The sequence below is a fragment of the Hemitrygon akajei genome, chromosome 7 (genome assembly GCF_048418815.1).
Source record: "Hemitrygon akajei chromosome 7, sHemAka1.3, whole genome shotgun sequence".
Taxonomy (NCBI): Eukaryota; Metazoa; Chordata; class Chondrichthyes; order Myliobatiformes; family Dasyatidae; genus Hemitrygon; species Hemitrygon akajei.
The window spans coordinates 108,552,163-108,578,217 of NC_133130.1; the positions used below are offsets into that span (position 1 = coordinate 108,552,163).

The 26,055-nt window shown below is 41.9% G+C and overlaps 1 protein-coding gene across 1 annotated transcript in view; it reads right to left on the reverse strand.

Moving 5' to 3' along the window:
- Positions 1-26,055, reverse strand: part of tulp4a (TUB like protein 4a) — a 197,762-nt gene that overhangs the window by 93,445 nt on the left and 78,262 nt on the right. The window contains exons 5-6 of the mRNA XM_073051677.1: positions 20,771-20,905; positions 9,214-9,380 (exon numbers count right to left, since the gene is read on the reverse strand). Of these exons, the coding sequence (XP_072907778.1) occupies positions 9,214-9,380; positions 20,771-20,905 (302 nt within the window). The remainder of the gene's footprint in view (positions 1-9,213; positions 9,381-20,770; positions 20,906-26,055) is intronic.

Genomic DNA, 26,055 nt, shown 5'->3' on the forward strand with positions numbered 1-26,055 from the left:
ATCCCAAGAGAATGAGTTTGTTGAATGCCCAAGAGATAGCTGTTTAGAGCAGTTTGTCATTGAGACTACTAGGGGATCAGCTGTACTGGATCGGGTATTATGAAATAAGCCGGAGGCAATTAGGGATCTTAAAGTAAAAGAACTTTTGGAACCAGTGATCACAATATGGTTGAGTTCAACTTGAAATTTGATAGGGAGAAAGTAAAGTCTGACATAGCAGCATTTCAGTGGAGTAAAGGAAATTACAGTGGTATGAGAGAGGAGTTGGTCAAAGTAAATTGGAAGGAGCTACTGGCAGGGATATTAGCAGAGTAGCAATGATGTGCGTTCCTGGTGAAAATGAGGAAGGTGCAGGACATATTTATTCCAAAAATGAAGAAATACTCTAATGGTAAAATAGTACAACCATGCCTGACAAGGGAAGTCAAAGTTATTGTGAAAGCAAAACGAAGGGCATACAACAAAGCAAAAATTAGTAGGGAGGTAGAGGATTGAGCAGTTTTTAAAAAAATGTACAGAGAGCAAGAAAATATCACTGGAAGGGAAAAGATGAAATATGAAATCAAGCTAGCAAATAATATCAAAGTGGATAGTAAAAGCTTTTTCAAGTATGTTAAAAATAAAAAAGAAATGAGAGTATATATAGGACCACTAGAAATGAGGCAGAAGAAATAATAATGGGGGGCAGAAGATGGCTGATGAACTAAATGAGTATTTTGCATCAGTCTTCACTGTGGAAGACACTAAGCCTGCCTGATGCTGTAGTGTGTGAAGGAAGAGAAATAGGTGCAGTTACTATTACAAGAGAGAAGGTGCTCAAAAAGCTGAAAGACCTAAAGGTACATAAGTCACCTGGACCAGATGAACTGTACTCCAGGGTTCTGAGAGGTAGCATTAGAAATGATCTTTCAAAAATAACTGGACTCTGGCAAATGTCACTCCACTCTTTAAGAAAGGAGGAAGGCAGCAGAAAGGAAATTATAGACCAGTTACCCTGACCTTGGTGGTTGAAAAGATGTTAGAATCAATTGTTAAGGATGAGGTGATGGAGTACTTGGTGACAGAGGACAAGATAGTACAAAGTTAGCATGGTTTCCTTCAGGGAAAATTCTGCCTGAGGAACTTGTTGGAATTCTTTGAGGAGAGTATAAGTAGGATAGATAAAGGGGATGTAGTGGAAATTGCATAGTTGAACTTTCAGAAGGCCTTTGACAAGGTGCCACACATAAGGCTGCTTATCAAGTTAATAGTCCTTGGCATTACAGGAAAGTTATTGGCATGGTTAGGGATTGCCTTATTGGTAGGAAGCAGCGAGTGGGAATAAAAGAATCCTTTTCTGGTAGACTGCCAGTGACTAGTGGTGTTCCGCAGGGGTCGGTGTTGGGACCACATCTTTTTATGATGTATATAAATGATTTAGATGATGGAATAGATAGTTTTGTTGCCAAGTTTGCAGATGATATGAAGATTGGTGAAGGGCAGGTAGTGTTGAGGAAACAGGTAGGGTGCAGAAGGACTTGGACAGATTAGGAAAATGGGCAAGAAAGTGGCAAATGAAATACAATGTTGGAAAATTCATAGTCATGCACTTAGGTAGTAGACATAAATTTGTGGACAGTTTCTAAACGGGTAGAAAATCCAAAAATCTGAGATTCAAAGGGACTTGGGTGTCCTTGGGCAGAACACCCTAAAGGTTAACTTGCAGGTTGAGTCAGTGGTGAGGAAGGCAAATTTCAAGCGGTCTAGGATACAAGAGTAAGGATGTGATGCTGAGGCTTTATAAGGCACTGGTGATGCCTCACCTTGAGTATTGTGAACAGTTTTGGGCTCATCTTAGAAAAGATGTGCTGGCATTGGAGAGGGTCCAGAGGAGGTTCACAAGGATGATTCTAGGAATGAAAGGGCTATCACACGAGGAACGTTTGATGGCTCTGGGTCTGTACTCGCTGGAATTCAAAAGAATGAGGGGGATCTCATTGGACCTTTCAAATGTTAAAAGGCCTAGACAGAGTAGATGTGGAAAGGATGCTTCCCATGGTGGGAAAGTCTAGGACAAGACAGCACAGTCTCAGGATGGAGGAGCACCCTTTCAAAACAGATGTGGAGAAATTTCTTTAGCCAAAGGGTGGTGAATTTGTGGAATATGTTGCCATATGCAGCTGTGGAGGCCAGGTTGTTGGGTATATTTAGGGCAGAGATTGAGAGGTTCTTCAAAGGACACGGCATCAAAGGTTACGGGGTGAAGGCCGAGAACTAGGGTTGAGGAGGAGAGGGAAAAGGAGGGGTCAGCTATGATTGAATGGCAGAGCAGAATCAATGGATCAGATGGCCTAATTCTGTTCCTATATCTTATGGTCTTATGGAAATGATTAGGATAAAACCAAGTGACTGCATTGTCTTTGCCGTTTTGCATTCTGCATCTGCAGATTCAGATTCTGCCTGAATAGCATCCTTAAGGAAATCCTGACCTTTCACATTAAACATCTGTCATTTACAGAACTTTACTCCTTCAGCCAGAAGACAGCAGATTAATGTTTTATGATGCTTGTCCTTATTGCACAAAGTTACCAGCCGTATTTATATAAGAGATTCTGTAGATACTGGAAATCCAGAACTACAATACACAAAATGCTGGAGAAACTCAGTAGGTCGTGCAGTATCCACGTTGACATTTCATGAGGCCGAAACGTTGACAGTTTATTCATTTCCATTGAATAAACTATTCATTTTCACACCTCCTAAGTTTCTCCAACATTTTGTGTGTAGCCATATTTACACAGATCAGTTATTTAATTACTGTTGTTCATTACAAATAGGAAAAAAGTATAACTTACAATATTTACAAAAAAACTCCAAGCAGAGATTTAAATATCTTTGCCTGATACATCATATCTGCCCCTTTACCTCTCTCCCAGCCCGAAGGTTAACACACACACTTTGTGGATGAAGCAGTGATTTACAGTGCCATAAAACGTGTTCAACCACTCCCTTGGAAGTTTTCATGTTTTATTGTTTTACAACATTGCATCATAGTGAATTTAATTTGGCTCTTTTGACACTGATCAACCAAAAGACACTTTTGTATCAAAGTGAAAACACATTTCTACAAATTGACCTAAATTTACAACAATTATTATACACAAAATATTTGAGTGCATACTCACCCCTTCAGTCAGTATTTAGTAGATGCACCTTTGGTAACAATTACAGCCTTGAGTCTGTGTGGATAGATCTCAATCAGCTTTGAACATTTGGATACAGCAATTTTCCCCCATTGTTTTTTTTTATCCACAAAATTACTCAAGCTGTCAGATTGCATGGGGAGTGAACAGCCCTTTTCAAATCAAGCTACAAATTCTCAATTGGATTGAGGTCTAGACTCTTACTTGGCCCCTCCAGCACATTATCTCTATTGTTTTTAAGCCATTCCTGTGTAGGCTCATTGTTTTGCTGGAAAGCAAATCTTCTCCCAAGTCGCAGTTCTCTTGCAGACTGTATCACGTTTTCCTCCAGGATTTCCCTGTATTTTGCTACATTCATTTTACCCTCTACCTTCACAAACCTTCCAGGGCCTGCTGCAGTGAAGGATCCCCACAGCATGATGCAGCCACCACCATGCTTCACGGTAGGCATGGTGAGTTTCTGATAGTGTGTGGTGTTTAGTCTGATGGTCAAAAAAGCTCAGTTTTGGTTTCAGACCATGGAACTTTCTTCCAGCTGACTTCAGCCTCTCCTACATGCCTTCTGGCAAATTCTAGCCAAGATTTCATGAGATTTCTTCACCAGTGGTTTCTCTTTGCCACTCTCCCATAAAGCTGTGATTGGTGAAGCACCCAGGCAACAGTTGTGTGCAGTCTCTCCCATCTCAGCCACTGAAACTTGTAACTCTTCCAGAATTCTCGTAGGTCTCTTGGTGGCCTCCCTCACTTGTTCCTTTCTTGCACGGTCACTCAGTTTTTGATGTTGGCCTGCTCCAGTTAGAATTACAGCTGTGCTATATTCTTTCCATTTCTTGATGGATTGACTTTAATTGTAACACCATGGGATATTCAGTGTCTTGGAGATTTTCTTGCATCCATCTCCTGGCTTCTGCTTTTCAATAACCTTATCGCAGTGTTGCTTGGAGTGTTCTTCTGTCTTCATGGTGTAGTTTTTGCCAGGATACTGACTGACCAGCAGCTGGACCTTCCAGATATGGGTGTAGTTTTACTGCAATCAATTAAAGCACCTTGATTGCACACCAGTGATCTCTATTTAACTGATTTTGTGACTTCCAAAACCAATTGCCTGCACCAGTTAGGATTTGGTCTGTCACATTAAAGAGGGTGAATACTTATGCAATCAATTATTTTGTATTATATATTGATAATTAATTTAGGTCACTTTGTAGAGATAGGCACTGTATTTGTACTTCTTTCAGTTAATTGTAAGCATTCACTGGCTAAAATGTCTTTTCAACATGGGGAGACTCAATAGAGACTGTGCAATCACATTACAGAACAGCTACATTCAGTTCTCATACCTCCAACCTTCTGATTTCCAGAGCCAGAATTTAGACCACAAGATATAGGAGCAGAATTAGGCTATTTGGCCCATGGAGTCTGCTTCGCCATTTCATCATGGCTGATCCATTTTTCCCTCACAGCCCCAAACTCCTGCCTTCTCCCTGTATCCCTTTATTTCCAAACCAATCAACATTCACCACACTCTGGCTAAAGAAATTCCTCCTCATCTCCATTCTTCTCTATTCTGCAGCTGTGATCTCTGGTCCTAGACTCTCCCACTATAGGAAACATCCTCTCCACATCCACTCTATTAAGGCCTTTCAACGTTTGGTAGGTTTCAATTGACCCCTCATTGAGATCAGGCAACCTGGCCTATAATTACCTTTCTTCTGCCTCTCTCCCTTCTTGAAGAGTGGAGTGACATTTGCAATTTTCCAGTCTTCCGGAACCATTCCAGAACCATTCCAGAATCTAGTGATTCTTGAAAGATCATTCCTAATGCCTCTACAATCTCTTCAGCCACTACTTTCAGAACCCTGGGATGTACACCATCTGGTCCAGGTGACTCATCCACCTTCAGACTTTACAGTTTCCCAAGAACCTGCTCCCTAATAATGGCACATTCACACACTTCAGACCCAACCTTCTTGAACTTCCAGCAAATTTCTAGAGTCTTCCACAGTGAAGACTGATGCAAAGTACTTTTTCAGTTCATCTGCCATTTCCTTGTCCCTCATTACTATCTCTCCAGCTTCATTTTCCAGCGGCCCGATATCCACTCTCGCCTCTTTTACACTTTATGTATCTGAAGAAATTTTTGGTAACCTCTTTAATATTACTGGCTAGCTTACTTTCGTGTTCCATCTTTTCCTTCATAATGACATTTTAGTTACCTTCTGTTGGTTTGTTAAAGCTTCCCAATTCTCTAACCTCACACTGCTTTTTGTTCTATTATATGCCCTCTCTTTGGCTTTGACTTCCTTTGTTAGTCATGGTTGTGTCATTTTGCCTTTAGAAGACATATTCCTCTTTGGGACGTACATATCCTCTGTCTTCTGAATTGCTTCCAGAAATTTCAGCCATTGCTGCTCTGCCATCATCCCTGCCAGTGTTCTTTTCCAATCAATTCTGGGCAACTCCCCCCATACCTCTGTAATTTCCTTTAGTCCACTGCAATACTGATACCTCAGACTTTAGCTTCTCTTTCTCAAATTGCACAGTGAGTTCTATCATATTATGATCACTTGCCCTTGAGGAGTCCTTTAACTTAAGCTCTCTAATCCAGGATACTGAATACCCAATCCAGAACAGCTGATCCCTTAGTGGGTTCAACCACAAGCTACTCTGAAAAGCCATCTCAAAGGCATTCTAGAAATTCCCCCTTTTGGGATTCAGCGCAAACTTGATTTTCCCAATCTATCTCAATATCCCTTTGTGCAATTGGACCCTGGATTTCCTCACTTGCAGACCCCAGTCAGTTTGGAGTAGCAAAAACATCTCCTGCACCATCTCCATCAGCACAGATGCACCACAGGGATGTGTGCTGTTTCACTCACTTTACACCAATGACTGTATGGCTAAGCACAGCATCAATGCCATATTCAAGGTTGCTGATGACAGCACAATTGTATCAAAGGCGGTGATGAATCAGCATACAGGAAGGAGAATAAAAATTTGGCTATGTTGTAAAATATAACCTCTTTCAACGTCAATAAGACTAAGAAACTGATCGTAGATTTCAGAAAAGGGAAAACAGAGGTCCATGAGGCAGTACTCCTTGGAGGATCAGAGGTGGAGAGAGTCAATAACTTTAAATTCCTGGGTGCCATTATCTCAGAGGACCTGTCCTGGACCCATTACGTAAACGCAATTGCAAAGAAAGCATGACCGCGCCTCTACTTCCTTAGGAGTTGACAGAGATTCGGCATGTCATCAAAAACCTTGACAAACCTCAAAGTTGTGTGGTGGAAGGTGTATTTACTGGCTGCATTACAGCCTGGCATGTGGGGCCACCAAAGCCTTTGAGCAGAAAATCCTACAAAAGGTAGTGGATTCAGCCAGTACATCATGGATAAAGCCCTTCCAACCATTGAGTACATCTACATGAAATGTTGTCATAGAAGAGCAGTGTCTACTATCAAAGACCCTCACCCCCAAGCCATGCTCTTTTCTCGATGGTGCTATCAGGTAGAAGGTACAACAGCCCAAGGACTCACACAACCAGGTTCAAGAACAATTACCACCCTTCAACCACCGGACTCCTGAACAAAAGAAGACAAGCACACTTGTTCTATGTCTGGTGTTCCCACAACCAATGATCTCACTTTAAGGACTCTTTATCTTGTTATTTCATGTTCTCATTATTTATTGCTATTTATTTATATCTGAATTTGCACAGTTGGTTGTTCTTGCTCTTTTCATTGATCCTGTTTACAGTTACTGTTCTATAGATTTGCTGAGTATGCCTGCAGGAAAAAGAATTTCAAGGTTGTATGTGATGACAAGAATGTGCCCTGATAACAAATTTTACTTTGAACTTTGATATTGAAATCCCATGACTATTGTAACATTGCCGTTTTGGCATGCATTTTCTATCTCCCATTGTAATTTGTCGACCACATCCTTACTTGTTTGTACAGTAGCATGCAAAATTTGGGGCAACACTGGCCAAAATTTCCATTACTGTGAGTAGTTAACTGAGTAAATGAACTGATCTCCAAAAGTCATAAAGTTAAAGGTGAAACATTCTTTTCAACATTTTAAGCAAGATTAGTGTATTATTTTTGTTTTGTTTCGTTTGAAAAAAACGAAAGGAGCACCATGCAAAAGTTTGGGCATCCCAAGAGATTTGAGCTCTCAGATAACCTTTACCAAGGTCTCAGACCTTAATTAGCTTGTTAGGGCTATGGCTTGTTCACAGTCATCGTTAGGAAAGGCCAGGTGATGCAAATTTCAAAGCTTTCTAAATACCCTGACTCCTCAAACCTTGTCCCAACAATCAGCACCATGGGCTCCTCTAAGCAGCTGCCTAGCACTCTGAAAATTAAAATAAATGATGCCCACTAAGCAGGAGAAGGCTATAAGAAGATAGCAAAGTGTTTTCAGGTAGCTGATTCCTCAGTTCATAGTGTAATTAAGACACGGCAGTTAGTAGGAACTGTGGAGGTCAAGTTGAGGTCTGGAGGACTAAGAAAACTTTCCGAGAGAACTGTTCATAGGATTGCCAGAAAGGTAAATCAAAACCCCCATTTGACTGCAAAAGACCTTCAGGAAGATTAAGCAGACTCTGGAGTGGTGGTGCATTGTTCTACTGTGCAGTGACACCTGCACAAATATGACCTCATGGAAGAGTCATCAGAAGAAAATCTTTCCTGCATCCTCATCACAAAATTCAGCATCAGAAGTTTGCAAAGGAACATCTAAACAAGACTGATGCACTTTGGAAACAAGTCCTGTGGACTGATGAAATTAAAATTGAACTTTTTGGCCGCAATGAGCAAAGGTATGTTTGGAGAAAAAAGGGTGCAGAATTTCATGAAAAGAACACCTCTCCAACTGTTAAGCACAGGGATAGATCGATCATGCTTTGGGCTTGTGTTGCAGCCACTGGCACGGGGAACATTTCACTGATAGAGGGAAGAATGAATTCAATTAAATACCAGCAAATTCTGGAAGCAAACATCACAACGTCTGTAAAAAAGCTGAACATAAAAAGAGGATGGCTTCTACAACAGGATAATGATCCTAAACTCACCTCAAAATCCACAATGGACTACCTCAAGAGGCACAAGCTGAAGGTTTTACCATGGCCCTCACAGTCCCCCGACCTAAACATCATCGGAAATCTGTGGATAGACCTCAAAAAAGCAGTGCATGCAAGAAGGTCCAAGAATATGGGGAGAGAGCAGGAATGGGATACTGATTTTGTATGATCAGCCATGATCACAGTGAATGGCGGTGCTGGCTAGAAGGGCTGAATGGCCTACTCCTGCACCTACTGTCTATTGTCTAATCTCACAGAACTAGAAGCCTTTTGCAAGGAAGAATGGGCAAAATTCCCGAAACAAGAATTGAGAGACTCTTAGCTGGCTACAGAAAGCATTTACAAGCTGTGATACTTGCCAAAGGGGGGGTTACTAAGTACTGACCATGCAGGGCGCCCAAACTTTTGCTTTGGGCCCTTTTCCTTTTTTGTTATTTTGAAACTGTAAAAGATGGAAATAAAGAAGTAATCTTGCTTAAAATATTAAAGAAATGTGTCATCTTTAACTTTATGCTTTTGGAAATCAGGTCATCTTTTACTCGCTTAGCTATTCACAGTAACAGAAATTTTGACCAGGGGTGCCCATTCTTTTGCATGCCACTGTATATAACTCCCATCAGGGTCTTTTCACTCTTGCAGTTCCTTAGCTCTACCCACAATGATTCGACACCCTCCAACCCTATGTCACCTCTTTCTAATAACTTGATTTCATTTTTTACCAACAGAGACAAGACACCCCCGCTGTTTATTTGCTTGCCTTTTTGATTTATTTATTTGTTCCAGAAACAAGCGCTCTGGCATTTTATAGGTCATAGGCTATTTTGTAAAGTAAACATAATAATCTGAACTAAATTATTCCTGAGCTATAAAACTGAAAAAAAGATATGTTTTCATATAGTTAACAATTAATTATGCAAAGACAACAAGTTGTATAGATTTGTATACCTGGGTGGGACTTTCCAGTGTGTAAATATGTTCACCGTGGTTATTAAAGAATTTAACAGCAGCATTTTTCACTACTGAAACACTGCCCGGTTCATAAGATTGACTCTGTCTTTCCATGCCTGCGACAGCCAGCAGGTCTCCCTGGGTGCTCCACTGTACCACCACATCTAGAATAATGAGCAGACACAAAACTATATTAAGCCAAATACTTACAGACAATACTGCAAGAGTCAATGTGGTCTGCAAAAGCAGTATACAAAATTGTAAAAGAATAATTTAATGGACTCAGAAAATGGAAACAAGCTTTTCAGTCCTCTGCGAGCAGTCATCAACCATCCATTTAAACTAAGCATATATAAATATCATTTAAATAAATGTTACAAAATTCTCATCAACTCCCCCAGATTCTACCACTCACCTACACAAGGGGAAATTAACCCCCATATTTAACCCCCAATTAACCCCCATATTTAGAACTTGGGAAGAGACCCACGCAGACACAAAGTGTGCAATCCCAACTCAGACAGCAGCTGATGTCAGGACTGAATCTAGGTCTCTATTTCTGAGGAGACAACACTATCCATGGAAAGGTTAGGTTTTTTTTAATACCATTTCTATGTTGAAAAATAAGCCTGAAGTCTGGGTATATATTATAAATACAAGTATACTCATAAGATGGAAAAAAATCAAGCTATTATTATAAAACAAAATCATTGTCAGTCCTGAGATAATGATGTGGATAAGGATTTTCGCAGTATCAAAGCTGTTGCAGATGGTTGTTTAAAAATGGCAATGGCTGTACTTCCAAAGGCCATTATTAATATGTGAAATGCCTTGAGGCATCCTGAGAAGACAAAAGGCACCATTTAACAGAGAATGAGAAACTGCAGGAGATACATTAAGAACTGGAGGTGGACATACAGAGTACTTTATGGGATGCTGAGAATGTTATAGATCAGAGTTTCAGTGAGGTTGTCACTTCTTGAGTGCATGCAACAGGAAGTTAAGTGACTGCCAGGACAGGCAAGGACAATAGACAGGCAGTGCAGAGTCTCCTTTGGTCCATCCTCTCAGTAACAACTCTACCTCTTTCAATACTGCTGGGCTATCACATTCTTAGACAAAGCAGCAGCAGCCAGATCAGGGGTACCAAGACTGGCCCTGTGGGTCAGCAGGTGAGGGAGACGTCAGGCAAAGTGACAGTGATGGCAGATGGAAGATTCTATAACCATAAAAGAGATACAAGGATGACATGTTGCCTCCTGAGTGCCAGGAGCAGGAGTGCATCAGATCAGCTACAGAACACTCTTGGGGGGGAGGGGTGCAGCTCAAGTTCATTGGTACCAACAATGTGGATAGTAACAGGGATGAGGTTCTGCACAGTGATAATAGGGAGTTAGGAAAGAACTTAAAGAGCAGGACCAAGGATAGTAAACTTTGCATTACCTCTAGAGCCTTAACCTAGCATGGGTAGAAATAGAAAGTTAGTTCAGGTGAATGTGTGGCTGAGGAGCAAGTTACATCTTAACTGAAAATATTGGCACGGAGTCCTACTACTACCCAGGAGAGTTTAAGCTAGATTGACAGAGGGATGGGAATCAAACTATCAGGCACAGAATGAAAGGATTGTAGCTAAATTAAAAGTAGCGAGCAGCAATACTGTAAGTAAGGATTGCCTGGAGCTAGGGGATATAAACAACATGACAGATGGATTGAGATGTGTTTGATTCAGTGTAAGGAGTATTAAGACCAATGGAATAATAGTGATGAACTGGAAGCATGGAACTATAATGTTGCAGCAATTACAGAGACGTGGTTAAGAGACGGTTGCTTAATGTTTTCGGATTTTAATGTTAAGAAATGGGGAGGGGGTTAAAGGGTGTGGGGGATTGCATTACCTAGTCAAGGACAATATCACAGAAGCACTCAGAGGAGAAGAAATGGACAGCTTATTGACTGAGTGGATACAAAAATAAGAAGGATCCCACCACACTGATGGGCTTTTTTCTATAGACTCCTAAATAGCCAAAGGGATGAGGATCAGACATGCAAGCAGCTTGTGGAAAGGTGTAAAAACAACAAGATTGCCATCTTTGGGGATTCAAATATCCTAATATAGACTGGGACCTCCTCAGAGCAAGAAGTTTAGACAGGACAGAATTTATTAGGTGTGTTGAAGACAGTTTCTTCAAGCAGTATGTTCCTAGTCAAACCAGAGGGAAGATTATTCGACTAGGATCTTCTACTAGAGAATAAGCCAGCCAACAAGAGGTAGTTAATCTCGCCAAGAAAAAGCAGGAAGCATATGCAAGGCTTTGGAAGCTGGAACTGAATATACACTTGAGCCATCAGGGAAGTTAAGAAAATACTTAGGAGAGCTGGAAGAGGCCAGTCCTTGGTGAATAGGACCAAGGCATCCTACACATAATCAGGGCAAAAGAATAACTAGGGAGAGGGTAGAACCATTCAAGAGTAGAAGAGGGAACTTGTGCTTAAATCAGAGGATGTGGGCGACATCCTGAATGAGTACTTTACAGCGGTATTTACCGAGAAGGATGTAAAGGATAGTGAGATCAGAGTGAAGCATGCCAAGATGCTGGGGCATTTTGACATTAGGAAAGATAAAGAGCAAACATGAGGAAATCTGCAGATGCTGGAAATTCAAACAACACACACAAAATGCTGGTGGAACACAGCAGGCCAGGCAGCACCTATAAGGAGAAGCACTGTCGACATTTCGGGCCGAGACCCTTCGTCAGGAAAGATAAAGGTTAGGTTTCTTGAAAAACATTAAGGTAGATAAGACCTGATGGTTATTGAGGTTATTAAGAGGCAAGAGATGAGATTGCTGGGCCTTGACCAAGATCTTTATATCTTCACTAGACACAGGTGTGGCACGAGAGGTCTAACAGGTAGCTAATGTTACACCTTTGTTCAAGACAAGAAGCAGAGATAATCCTGGAAATTACAGACCGTTGAGTCTCACCATCAGTGGTAGGGAGGCTTTTGGAGAGGATTCTTGGAGATAGGATTTATGAGCATTTGGAGAAGCATAATCTAATTAGGGATGGTCAGAATGACAGTAGAGGGCAGGACCTTTCTGACTAATCTGACTGAATTGTGTTGAGGAGGTATCGAAGCTGATTGTGAAAGGTAGAGCAGCAGATGTATACATGGATTTTAGTAAGACATTCAGCTAAGTTCCATACAGTCGGCTCATCCACAAAAATAAGATGCATGGAATCCATGGTAACTTGGCTGAAGAGATGTAAGACTGGTTTGCACATAGAAGGCAGCAGGTAATGATAAATGGGTCTTATTCTGCATGGAGATCTGTGACTAGTGGTGTTCTGTAGGGATGTGTATTAGGGCCTCTGTTGCTTGTTATAATGAAAATGTTACAGGTGGGCAAGTTTGCAGGTCACACCATTGGTGGCACTGTAAATTCCGTAAAAGATTTCAAATGATACAGTGGGATATGGATCAGTTGCAGACTTGGGTGGAGAAATGCCAGGTGGAGTTTAATCCAGGCAAGTGGGAGGTGCTGCGCTTTGGGAGATCAAACATAAACAGACTACAGAGTTATAGGCAGGATCCTTAACAGCGCCGATGAACATAGGGATCTTGTGGTCAAGGTATGTGGCTCCTAAAAGTAGCCACACAGGTTGACAGGGCTGTAAAGGGGGTGTATGATAGATAGATAGATAGATACTTTATTCATCCCCATGGGGAAATTCAACTTTTTTTCCAATGTCCCATACACTTGTTGTAGCAGAACTAATTACATACAATACTTAACTCAGTAAAAAATATGATATGCATCTAAATCACTATCTCAAAAAGCATTAATAATAGCTTTTAAAAAGTTCTTAAGTCCTGGCGGTTGAATTGTAAAGCCTAATGGCATTGGGGAGTATTGACCTCTTCATCCTGTCTGAGGAGCATTGCATCGATAGTAACCTGTCGCTGAAACTGCTTCTCTGTCTCTGGATGGTGCTATGTAGAGGATGTTCAGAGTTTTCCATAATTGACCGTAGAGCCCGCCTTCCTTACCAGCTTATTAAGAGTGAGGCGTCCCTCTTCTTAATGCTTCCTCCCCAACACGCCACCACAAAGAAGAGGGCGCTCTCCACAACTGACCTATAGAACATCTTCAGCATCTCACTACAGACATTGAATGACGCCAACCTTCTAAGGAAGTACAGTCGACTCTGTGCCTTCCTGCACAAGGCATCTGTGTTGGCAGTCCAGTCTAGCTTCTCGTCTAACTGTACTCCCAGATACTTGTAGGTCTTAACCTGCTCCACACATTCTCCATTAATGATCACTGGCTCCATATGAGGCCTAGATCTCCTAAAGTCCACCACCATCTCCTTGGTCTTGGTGATATTGAGACGCAGGTAGTTTGAGTTGCACCATATCACAAAGTCCTGTATCAGTTTCCTATACTCCTCCTCCTGTCCATTCCTGACACACCCCACTATGGCATGCATGCCTTCATTAGTTGAAGTATTGAGTTCAAGAGCAAGGAAGTTACAATTTCTAACTCTGGTTAGAGTACATTTAGAGTATTGTGTTCAAGTATATAAGTACTTAGAAGTTTTGGAGAAGGTACAGATGAGATTTACAAGGATGCTGTCTGATTTGGAGTACAACACACAAAACGATGGAGGAATTCAGCAGGTCAGTCAGCATCTATGTACAGGAATAGACAGTTGATGTTTTGGGCTGAAATCCTTCATCAAGCAGTTATGAAATAGTCCTCATACATTAATGTTTTCATTCCCGGAGTCATTCTCTTGAACATCCTCCAGACCCTCTCAAATGCCAGCACATGCATCTTTTACTAGTTTCAACCAGCCAAACAGCAACACCATCACATGTATCAAAGCTCACCACTCCTCAGACTATCATACACCTTCCTTTCCGTCCACTCTGCCCCTCCCTCTTCTCTTAACTATTTAACTAAATACCATTCTAAATTTTTCCATTTCTGAATAAAGACCATTGGCCTAAGATACAAGATCTTTTTATTTCTCTATACAGATGCTCCCTGATGTGTTGAGTCTGAACTATTAAAAGCAGCAAGTCTGGCTGCGTGTGAATTTTACTTGAGCCAATGAAAAGAAGTGAGGTTTAAGTGGTGTGGCCATTGCTGAAGTGGACAGAGTTAAGAGTGGGGAACTGAGACTTTGGCTCAAGAGGCTTCAGAGAGAACAAGCAATGCCATTTTGAAGTGGCCATGTGAGAGTGGCCAAGAGAAATTGAAGATCTAATCCTTTAAATCAAAAAGGCTTTGGCATGGAGGTTGATTAAGAACAGGTAACTGTTGTTCATTTATCAGGTATGGGTTTTACAGATAATAAATTACAACAAAAATAAGGATCAGATGATAACTTGCAGCTGTATGATGCGAGAGCTGTTGACCCCTATTGTGGCTCCTGGTAAGCACATCTCTAGCAAGTGCTGGCTGCTCAAGGAATTCGGGCTTAAAGCTGATGACCTGCAATATGAGCTCTGAGCTCAGAGAATTATTTTCTCTACCCAGTTATGTACTGGCATGGAGCATGCATTACTGATGTCCAAGTCAGATGTATAAACAAATAGTTGAGAGATTTAATACTTGGGCCACATCTTCTTCCACATCCTATAGCTGAACCCCTACAATTCAGTGAAACAGTGATTAAATAAACAGTGTTGAAATACAAATCCAGCAGTTGTCATAAGACATTTTTTTCGCAAGTCAGCGCATGCTGTGTAATTCTCAAAATCCCCAGTCTTCAGTATTCATCTCTTTTGTCAATAATTTTCTCTTAAATTATGTGAATTGCCACTATTTTCATTATTAATTGTACAACTCCTCTAGCCAGAGAATGTGGTTGAAACATCTCTGCCCATTTTCTGTTAAGTGCTTTTCAATTGATTACTGAGAGGTACAAGAAAATGATCTATAGTTAACCTCTTCATGGATGTCCATAAATTGTATTTAAATATTTAAAAAACACATTCTTTATTGGGAGCATGTCACCTGGCACAAATTACCATTCCATTTTATTGTAATACAACATATGAATTTTGTATTCCCAATGAGTATAAAATATTTGTTTCAACAACCATTTTGCTTTTACAGCCTAAACCTCACAGGATTTGCCCATAAAAAATTGATTCTGATGAGAATGCCAAACAGGAAGAGATCATTTTGATATATTTGATACAGGACTTTGTGATATGGTGCAACTCAAGCTACCTGCGTCTCAATATCACCAAGACCAAGGAGATGGTGGTGGACTTTAGGAGATCTAGGCCTCATATGGAGCCAGTGATCATTAATGGAGAATGTGTGGAGCAGGTTAAGACCTACAAGTATCTGGGAGTACAGTTAGACGAGAAGCTAGACTGGACTGCCAACACAGATGCCTTGTGCAGGAAGGCACAGAGTCGACTGTACTTCCTAAGAAGGTTGGCGTCATTCAATGTCTGTAGTGAGATGCTGAACATGTTCTATAGGTCAGTTGTGGAGAGCGCCCTCTTCTTTGTGGTGGCGTGTTGGGGAGGAAGCATTAAGAAGAGGGACGCCTCACGTCTTAATAAGCTGGTAAGGAAGGCGGGCTCTGTCGTGGGCAAAGTACTGGAGAGTATAACATCGGTAGCTGAGCGAAGGGCGCTGAGTAGGCTACGGTCAATTATGGAAAACCCTGAACATCCTCTACATAGCACCATCCAGAGACAGAGAAGCAGTTTCAGCGACAGGTTGCTATCGATGCAATGCTCCTCAGACAGGATGAAGAGGTCAATACTCCCCAATGCCATTAGGCTTTACAATTCAACCGCCAGGAGTAAGATATGTTAAAGTGCCAGGGTTGATTGTATTTAATGTATTTAAGTAAACTACTTAAGAAGTTTTTAAAAGCTATTATTAATGCTTTTTGAGAGAGTGATTTAGATGCATATCATATTTTTACTGAGTTAAGCACTGTATGTAATTAGTTTTGCTACAACAAGTGTATGGGACATTGGAAAAAATGTTGAATTTCCCCATGGGGATGAATAAAGTATCTATCTATCTATCTATCTATTTAATTGTTCTTTTATCCATCATAGATTTAAAGTCTGAACCAGTGATGGGGAGAAGACCCCACTTGTTCTCTTTGTCAAGCACCTGGATCACTAAGGCACATTTTAACAGGATGCACCACGAGCCTCAGCCAGGGATGGTATACTTGGCGGCATAACCAAGTTCTCAGACTTGGAACAGATCTTGGATCTTGGAACAGAGGCAAACCACCATAAACGCTCTCCCACAAACATCGGCAGGAAATGTCCATATTACACAATTTGTACCAGCAAGCCAACCTCCAGAGCACCAAGTAACATCAAAGGACATAAGCATTCTGCATGTTGCTCGGGACTGGAAAATGGACGAGGACTTGGAGAAAAAGCTTATGTTTTCCCCAGACATTGTGGCTACAACACTCTGGCCAGACATAGTCCTGTGGTCTACAACAGCCAAGCTAGCATATGTTGTGGAATTGACAGTACCATGGGAAGATAGCGTTGAAGAAGCTTATGAGAGGAAAAAGACCAAGTACTCTGAACTGGCAACTGAAGCTGCACAGAAAGGCTGAAAGACCAAGATTTTCCCTGTAGAAGTGGGATGCAGGGGATTCTTTGCTACATCTATGACCAGTCTACTGAAGAAGGTGGAGGTGAGGGGTGTCTCCCTCCAACAAGAAATCAAGTCCTTGTCAAATGCAGCAGAGAAAAGCAGCAATTGGATTTGGATTAAAAGAAAAGACAACAACCGGGCTGCAAGATGAAGACAGGAGGGTACGGAACCGAGGGGGGTGTATCTGGGATGCCAGGTAGCACCGTTGAGCCCTCTGGAGACGTCGTGGGCTTATCAACGAAACGTCAAAGAAGGAGGGTGCTCACTTGATGACCCCGATGACGTAGCTACTCTCCTCGTCATCACTCCAAGCCACTGCCAACATTGAGAGTGCCAACTTTATCATTGGGATTGAAACATCAAGTCCTAGTAGCTCTACTGATCTTCTGGAAGAAACCAGTGACTGCTGTGAAAGTGCAGCTGATAACAAGGGAAAGACCGTGTGACAGCTGGAGAGACAGCTGACAGGAGGAAATAGACCCCAATGGGGCTGTTATGGGCTAGCTACCCATAACAGCAGGCTCTGTCACCTTGTCAGGGCACAAGAGCCACCCTCATTTGGCTATGGAAAGTTTAAAGTATATCCCCAGAGTCTGCGAGAGTGGGGGCACAAGAACACTCTCTGACTGACCTCCCGGTAACGAACCTTGGCATGGACACAACAATGAATCAAGGAAGTGGTAATACTCTTGAGAAGCCAGCAGCTGGACATGTTCTTCAGTCCTGAAGGTGTGGCTGGTCTAAAGTAACATCAATTCGTGGTCTTAAAATTCATCAAGGACGGAAGAAATGCTTGTAAATCCCCAACCTAGGGCCCTGCATTGACCAAATTCTGTTAAAAGGAAGGTCAAATCAGTCGGATGAAACTCAGCGGCAGGAAGAAACCCACAGTCCACAGAGTATCAGCACCCTACAGGATGTGGAAAAAGTTTCAGGCACAAGCAGCAGTCCAAGACACAACCAGGCATATCGTATAGTGGAGAACATGCAAGGACGTAAGCCGTTGGTGAAATGGCCAAAGTCTAACAGCAAGGAATGGGAAACCATCAATGCAGATGTAAATGTGATCTTAAGTGGCATCAAGGGATCAGCAGAAAAGAAGTTGGAGAAGATGGGCGACCTGATCTATAGCTATGGAAAGGAGAAATTTGGAGTGAAGGAACAAATCAGCAGGAAAGATATGCCTCCTCCCCCCAAATCCCGTTGTCTCCAGGAAATCCAACAACTTATTAAAGAAAGAAGAGGTCTGAGGAAGTTGTGGAAAAAAGCAACAGCAGAAGAAAGGGAGGACATCAGCCTCCTTCAAGAGGACCTAAAACAGAGGCTCTCGAAGTTACGCAGAGCAGAGAATTTAAGGAAACGACGCAAAAAGGAAAAAGCTAGAACAGACTTCTACAAAGACCCCTTTAAATATGTGAAAGGTATTTTCACAAAAGAGAAAAGCGGATCCCTGAAAGCATCAAAAGAGGAGGTTGAAAGATACCTCAGAACCACCCACACTGATGAGCTAAAAGATGAACCGATACTTGTCCCAGCTGACATCCCATCAATCTCACCCCCACAACATCTATTTAACATCAGCCCTCCCAAGCTGAGTGAGGTAAAAAAGGCAGTGAAAAAGGCAAGATCGGCATCAGTGCCAGGCCCTAACGGTGTTGCGTATTGAGTTTACAAGAACATCCCAGATGTTCTGAGATTCCTCTGGAGAAACATGAGGGTTGCATGGGAAAAGCAAGTTATCCCCAAAGCCTGGAGAAGAGCAGGGGGGAGTTCTGATCCCAAAAGAAAAGAATTCATCCACCATTGAACAGTTTCACCAATAAACCTTCTGAACATAGAAGGCAAGATCTTTTTCAGCATGTTGGCGCAAAGACTTACAAAATATCTGAAACAAAATTATTTCATTGACACATCAATCCAAAAGGCTGGCATAGCAGGCTTCTCGGGATGCCTTGAACATACCAGCATCATATGGCATCAAATCCAGACAGCTAAGAAAGAAGGAAAGGATCTGCATGACTTGTTCCTCGACCTGGCCAACGTCTATGGATCAGTTCCTCATTCCCTGCTGTGGACCGCATTTAAATTCTTTCAGGTGCCTGTAACAATAACAAATCTGGTAAAACACTACTTCCAGGATCTGCAAGTTTGTCTCACAACATCAGACTTCACCATAGCTTGGCAACCACTGGAAGTAGGCATCATGGCGGGTTGCACCATCTCCCCATTGGCCTTTACTATGGCAATGGAGCTCATTATCAGAGCCTCAAAATGGGTTGCGGGAGGAAAACTGCTGCAGTTTGGTCAAAGGTTACCACCGATACAAGCCTGTATGGACGATATAACAATACTGACGCCAACTGTCCCCTGCACCAAGTGACTTCTGCAAAAGCTTCATCAAAACATCACATGGGCGAGGATGAAGATCAAGCTCAGCAAGTGCAGAAGCATCTCCATTGTCAAAGGTCAACTCACGGATCAAAGATTTCATATTGATGGAACACCTGTCCCAACTGTTTCAGAAATGCCAGTGAAGAGCTTGGGTCGATGGTATGATGCTAAGCTCAAGGACACCGAGCAGTTTAAACAACTCGAAAAGGATACCATCACGTACATAGCTCGCATCAACAAGACCTTGCTGCCAGGAAAACTCAAGCTGTGGTGCTTCCAGTTCGGCATACTCCCAAGACTCATGTGGTCTTTAACAGTGTATGAAATCCCCATTAACAAGGTGGAAAAGCTCGAAAGAGTGATCAGCACACATGTGAAACAGTGGCTTGGACTTCCATGATGCTTAAGTCCTGTTGGACTGTATGGGAATGGCAAACTGGAATTACCAATTACAAGTCTTATGGAAGAATACAAATGCACCAAAGCAAGGTTGGTCATTACCCTCACTGAATCTGAAGATACTGTTATTCGAACAGCGGCCCCCCATGTGGCAACAGGGAGGAAGTGGACCCCACCTGAAGCCATTCAAGCTAGGTCTGCTCTTCACTTCAGGGATGTGGTTGGTCAAGTCCAACATGGGAGAGCTGGTCTCGGGCTCATCCCAAAGGCTCCTCAATGGCACAAGGCAACAGCAGTGCAGAAGAGATGGCTCGTGATGGAGGAGGTAAGAAGGCAGGAGGAGGCAGAGCGACATGCCAGGGCTGTCTCAATGGACAAGCAGAGCCAATGGACTAATTGAGAGAGCCTGGAAAAGAGGAAACTCAGTTGGCATGACATCTGGGAGATGGAGGGATCTCGGCTAAGTTCTGTCATCAGAGCCACTTATGACCTCCTACCAACACCTCAAAACCTGAACCAGTGGTGGGGAGAAGACCCCACTTGCTCTCTTTGTCAAGCACCTGGATCATTAAGGCACATTTTAACAGGATGCACCATGAGCCTCAGCCAGGGGCGGTATACTTGGCAGTATAACCAAGTTCTCAGACAGCTGGCATCAATCTTGGAACAGAGGCAAACCACCGTAAACGCTCTTCCACAAACGTCGGCAGGAAATGTCCACATTACACGATTTGTACCAGCAGGCCAACCTCCAGAGCACCAAGTAACATCAAAGGACATAAGCATTCTGTATGTTGCTTGGGATTGCGATGATTTAGCTACCCTCCTCATCACCACTCCAAACCACTGCCAACATCGAGAGTGCCAACTTTATCATTGGGATTGAAACACCAAGTCCTAGTAGCTCTACTAATTAAAGGAGCACTATGCTGTGAAAGTGCTTGCAGTTTTGAAAGAGAAGGCAGTATTGTATCATCTTAGGTACAAAGCTAGATATCTGTCATTACAAAAGTGCACTTACACAAAGGTAAAATAATTAAATACTATTTGATGAAAATACTGAGTTACCACATCACATTTTCCCGAAGCTGAATTTCTCACCTTTCATATCCGAGCGGATAACAGTAGGTGACAAATCATCATAGTTGTTCATCATGCTGATATCCCCTGATGTGAAGCTAACAGTCAGCAGTGGCTTGCTGTTTTGGATTGGTAAAGGATATAATGCTGGACCATCTGCAACAAAGAACAACAAATAGACTTACAAATTGTCGGTCTAGTTAAAAAACACATTAATTTCTAAAGAACTATTTCTGCAATCATTTCAAATAACCCAGTTGAGACCATGACCAGTTCAGTCAGCTGATCAACTTAACAAAATGAAATAAAAATATAGATCCAGGTATTTAAATTAAGTACTCCAGCAGAGCTATTTTTCAGCAATGTGCTTCAGAATTATGTGAAAAATTGTCAACTCATCCAAATTATGAATGTTGATTTTAATGTACTAACTGTGGCACAGATATTGGTATGATAGATCACTCTCCAGAGACCCGGGCACCAAAATTTCAGCTACACCAGGAGGTAAGTTTTTTAACAAATGACATTAAATCACAACTATATACTGTCTCAGGTGTATGTAAAAACAAAATCCCATGCCACTATAAAGAAAGAGAAGTTACCAAAAGGACCAACCAACACTTATCCTTCAATGGTCATCACCAAAGAACTAGAGTTACAGAGTAGTCAGGAAGCAGCTGAAGAATGGACTTACGAAAGATAGAAGAGGTCATGAGAACCCTTTGTGAAGTAAATTAAAGAAAACCCCAAGACGTTTTACAAGACGTGAGGAACAGGAGAATGATCAGAGTGAGGGCAAGGCTGATCAGGGATAGTGGAAGAAATGGTTTTAGAGCTGGAGGAGGTAGGAGAGATCCTGAATGAATACTTTGCTTCAGTATTCAGTGGGCTAAAATCATCGCGAGAAGTCGTTTGTCGGTGAGGCTGCTTGAGGTTTAAAGAGACCTCAGGGTCTTTCAGATCTTTTAAGGCAGATTGCAATCATCATGTTGGTTCGTTAGTGAGTTTGAAGAGAGCTTGGGGCCTTTTGTAACTTTTTGGCGGACTGAATCTTTTAGTCAATAAAAAGAAGTGAAGTGTAAGCGGCTCGGTCATTGTTGGCTCAACAGACTTGGGTGAGAACAGGTGGAAGCAAGAAGTTATGCCTGAGAAGTTAGATGTATAAGAAGTGAAGGCAGGATGGTAGTTTAGGCAGTGGAATGCTCCTCCTGTGAGATGCTGGATTTCAGGGTACCTCAGTCTCCCTGAAGAATACATCCACAGGAAGTGCACCCAACTTCAGCTCCTGACTGACAAGATCAAGGAACTGAAGCTGGAGCTGGATGAACTAAGGACCATCCAGGATGCTGAAATCCTCATAGATGAGACTTTTACTGAGGTGTTCACAGCCAGAGTGGAGGCAACAAGTATACTACTCCTTTGGATATTGCTGGGAGGATGAACTTTCAGGGCACAGCAGCAGCAGCCAGGCCAGTGGCTCTGTGGCTGGCTCTGAGGCTCAGGAGAGAAGGATAGAGTCAGGCAGACCGATAGTGAACGAAGACTCGATAGTAAGAGGGGCAGACAGGAGATTCTGTGGCCACAAAAGAGACACCTAGAATGTTGCCTCCCAAACGTCTAGAGCAGCTGCAGAAGATTCTCAAGGGGGAGAATAAGCAGCCTGAGGTCTCGGTGCTCATCGGCACCAATGACATTGGCAGAAATGGAAAGAGGTCCTACACAGTGAGCATTAGGAGTTTGGGAGGAGGCTGAAGAGCAGGACCTCCAAGGTAGAAATCTCTGGAGTACTCCCAGTGGCACGTTAGTCAGGGCAAGATTGGATGATAGTACAGATGAAAGAATGACTGAGGGTGTGGTGCTGGGAGCAGAGTTTTAGATTTTTGGACCATTGGGATCTTGTCTGGGGAAAAGTACAACCTGTACAAAAAAGGATGCTTTACACCTGAACCCAATGGGGACCAATATCCTTGTGGGCGGGTTTGCAGAGCTGTTGGGGAGTGTTTAAACTAATTTAGCAGGGGTATAGGAACTGGAGTGGTAGAGCAGAGAATGGGGTATTTGGTATACAAGTTGGTGCACTGTATACTGAGTGAGGAAGAAGAGGCAGATGAAAGGAAAAAAATGCAGTCAATGGCATGAGTTCAAGTGTAACATGAGGCAAAATCAAAAATGGATGATGAATACAGGACTTAAAGTGCTATACAGGCAGTCCCCGGGTTACGAACGAGTTCCGTTCCTGATTCCATCTTTAAGTCGGATTTGTACTTAAGTCAGAACAGGTACATCCGGTAGTATTTAGCATCAGTTAATCAAACTTTTGTCATAGTATATAGTATATATTTTACCTTTCTATGCATATAAAACACTTAAGAAATGTATGTATTTCAATAATTAAACCACTGCGTTGCTTAGTAATAATTGTAGCTTTCATCAGGGCAGGGCTTTTCACATGCTCCATTATTCTCACTTTATCCTTTAAAATTGTTCCGATCGTTGATTGACTGTAGCCTAACGCTTTTCCAATGACCGATGGCGTTTCACCTCTTTCTGATCGCTTTATTATTTCCACTTTATTTTCAATCATGACAGTTTTCCCCCAACGGAACCAAAACTGCGGATTCAGCAGCAGCCACGGGTGGTGGGTCCTGAGCTCCCCTCAGGTCCACCCGCACTGAGACTGGTTGAATGGGACAAGTAGGGGTGGTGCTGACTGGAAAAGCAGGGTCCGGGTGAATCTTGCTAAGAAAAATTTAAGCCAAATACAAAGTTACACACTCAACACAGTGTTAACAGCAACATGATCCCACTTAAAATGGCGGACGGCGTTCTCCTTCAAGCCGACAAATTTTTAATATAATAGGCTTTATAGCAGGACGTTCGTAAGTATGAGTTGTTTGTAAGTCAGACGTCTGTAACTCGGGGACTGCCTGTACTTGAATGCACATAGTATATGGAACAAGGTAGATTATCCTGCAGTGAAGTTAGAGATCAGCAGATATGTTGTGGACATCACTGAATTGTGGCTGAAAGAAGATCATCATTGGGAGCTTAATATCCAAGTGTACCTCTTGCATAGAAAGGACAGGCAGATAGGCAGAGGGGGTGGGGTAGCATTGTTGATAAAAAGTGAAATTCAAATCCTTAGAAAGAGGTGACATAGGATCAGAAGATGTAGGATAAGAAACTGTAGAATTATTGTGGGTAGAGTTAAACTGCAAATGCCCCAGATGGGAGTTATATACAGGCTCCGAACAGTAGCCAGGATGTGGGATATAAATTATGATGGGATACAGAAAAACGCATTATAAGGGCAATATTACAATAGTCACAGGGGATTTCAATATACAGGTAGATTGGGAAAGCATGGTTGGTGCTAGATCCCAAGAGTAGAAATTTGTAGGATGCGTATGAGATGGCTTTTTAGAGCAGATTGTGGTTGAGCCCTCTAGGGGAAAGGCAATTCTGGATTGGTGTTGTGGAATGAACCAGATTTGATTAAGCTTAAGCTTAAGGAACCCTTAGGGACTGGTGATCATATGATAAAATTCACCCTATAGTTTGAGAGAGAGAAGATAAAGTTTGATGTATCCATATTATACTAGAGTGAGGGGAATTACAGAGGCATGAGAGAAGAGCTGGCCTACATTGACTGGAAAGGGACACTATCAGGGATGATGGCAGAACAGCAATGGCTGGAATTTCTTGATAGATAGATAGATACTTTATTCATCCCCATGGGGAAATTCAACTTTTTTCCAATGTCCCATACACTTGTTGTAGCAAAACTAATTACATACAATACTTAACTCAGTAAAGAATATGATATGCATCTAAATCACTATCTCAAAAAGCATTAATAATAGCTTTTAAAAAAAGTTCTTAAGTCCTGGCGGTAGAATTCTTGGGGCAATTGGAAAGTTGCAGGATAGATACAACCTAAAGATAAGGAAGAAGAAACCGTGACTGATAAAGGCAGATAGTATAAAAGCAAGAGAGCATATTTACTATAGTAAAAATTATTGGGAAGTTACAGGATTGGGAAGCTTTCATAAACAGAAGATAACTAAAAAAAGAGAAAGAAAAGATGAAATCTGAAGCTAGCCAATTATATAAAAGGAGAAACCAAAAGCTCCTTCCACCAAGAATAAAAGAGTGGCAAGAGTAGGCAATGCTAAAGAGTGGACTGAAAATGCAAGAGTGGAAAATTACGTTGATAAGGTAATAACGGGGAACAAAGAAAAGGCCTAAGAACTGAATACGTATTTTGCGCCAGTCTTCACTGTGGAAGGCACTAGCAGTATGTCATAATTTCAAGATTGTCAGGGGGCAGTAGTGGGTGTAGTTGCTATTACTGGGGGGAAGGTGCTTGGGAAGTTGCAAGGTCTGAAGGTAGACAAGTCACCTTCACCAGATGGACTAAACTCCCAGGTTCTGAAAGAGGCAGCTGAAGAGATTGCAGAGGCATCAGCAATGATCTTTCAAGAATCACTCAATTCCATAATCGTTCCAGAGGACTGGAAAGTTGCATATGTCACTCCACTCTTCAAGAAGGGAGGGAGGCAGAAGAAAGGAAATTATAGGCCAGTTAGCCTGACTTGAGTGGCTGGGAAGATGTTGGGAGTCTGTTATTAAGGATGAAGTTTCAGGGTACTTGGGGGCACATGATAAAATAGGCTAAAGTCAGCATGGTTTCCTCAAAGAGAAATCTTGCCTGATAAATTGTTTGACTGTTTCATGGGTATTCATGTATGGTTAAGTGACAATTAAGCTTAAACTTAAATGGTTAATACAAGGCAGCATAATTTTAAGGTGATAGGAGGAAATTATGAAGGTATGCTAGAGGTAAATTCTTTACACACAGAGAGGTGACTGCATGGAACACCTAGTAAGGAGTGGTGGTACACACAGATATATTAGAAGCATTTAAGGAACTATTAAGATAGGCCTCTAGATGATAGAAAAATGGAGGGCAAGCGAGAGGGTAGGGCTATATTAATCTTAGAGTAGATTAAAAGTTTGGTACAAAATCATGGGCCAAATGAGCCAGTTTTGATATGATGGAGGTCTGAATTTTTCCCATTTAGCACAATGATAATCTGTCCCATTTAGTAAGGAAAATGTTTCAACATCTATTTCAAAAGACCACCCCTCCACAAATTAGTAAATGACAATTATCACAGATGTGGACTAAGGATTCTAAAAATCTGAAGATTTACACATTTCCATAAAGACAACACCCTTAATGTTTTTGTTTCCAATATTAATTACATAAATTGCTTATAAAATCTTAGTTTTATTGCTAGAAA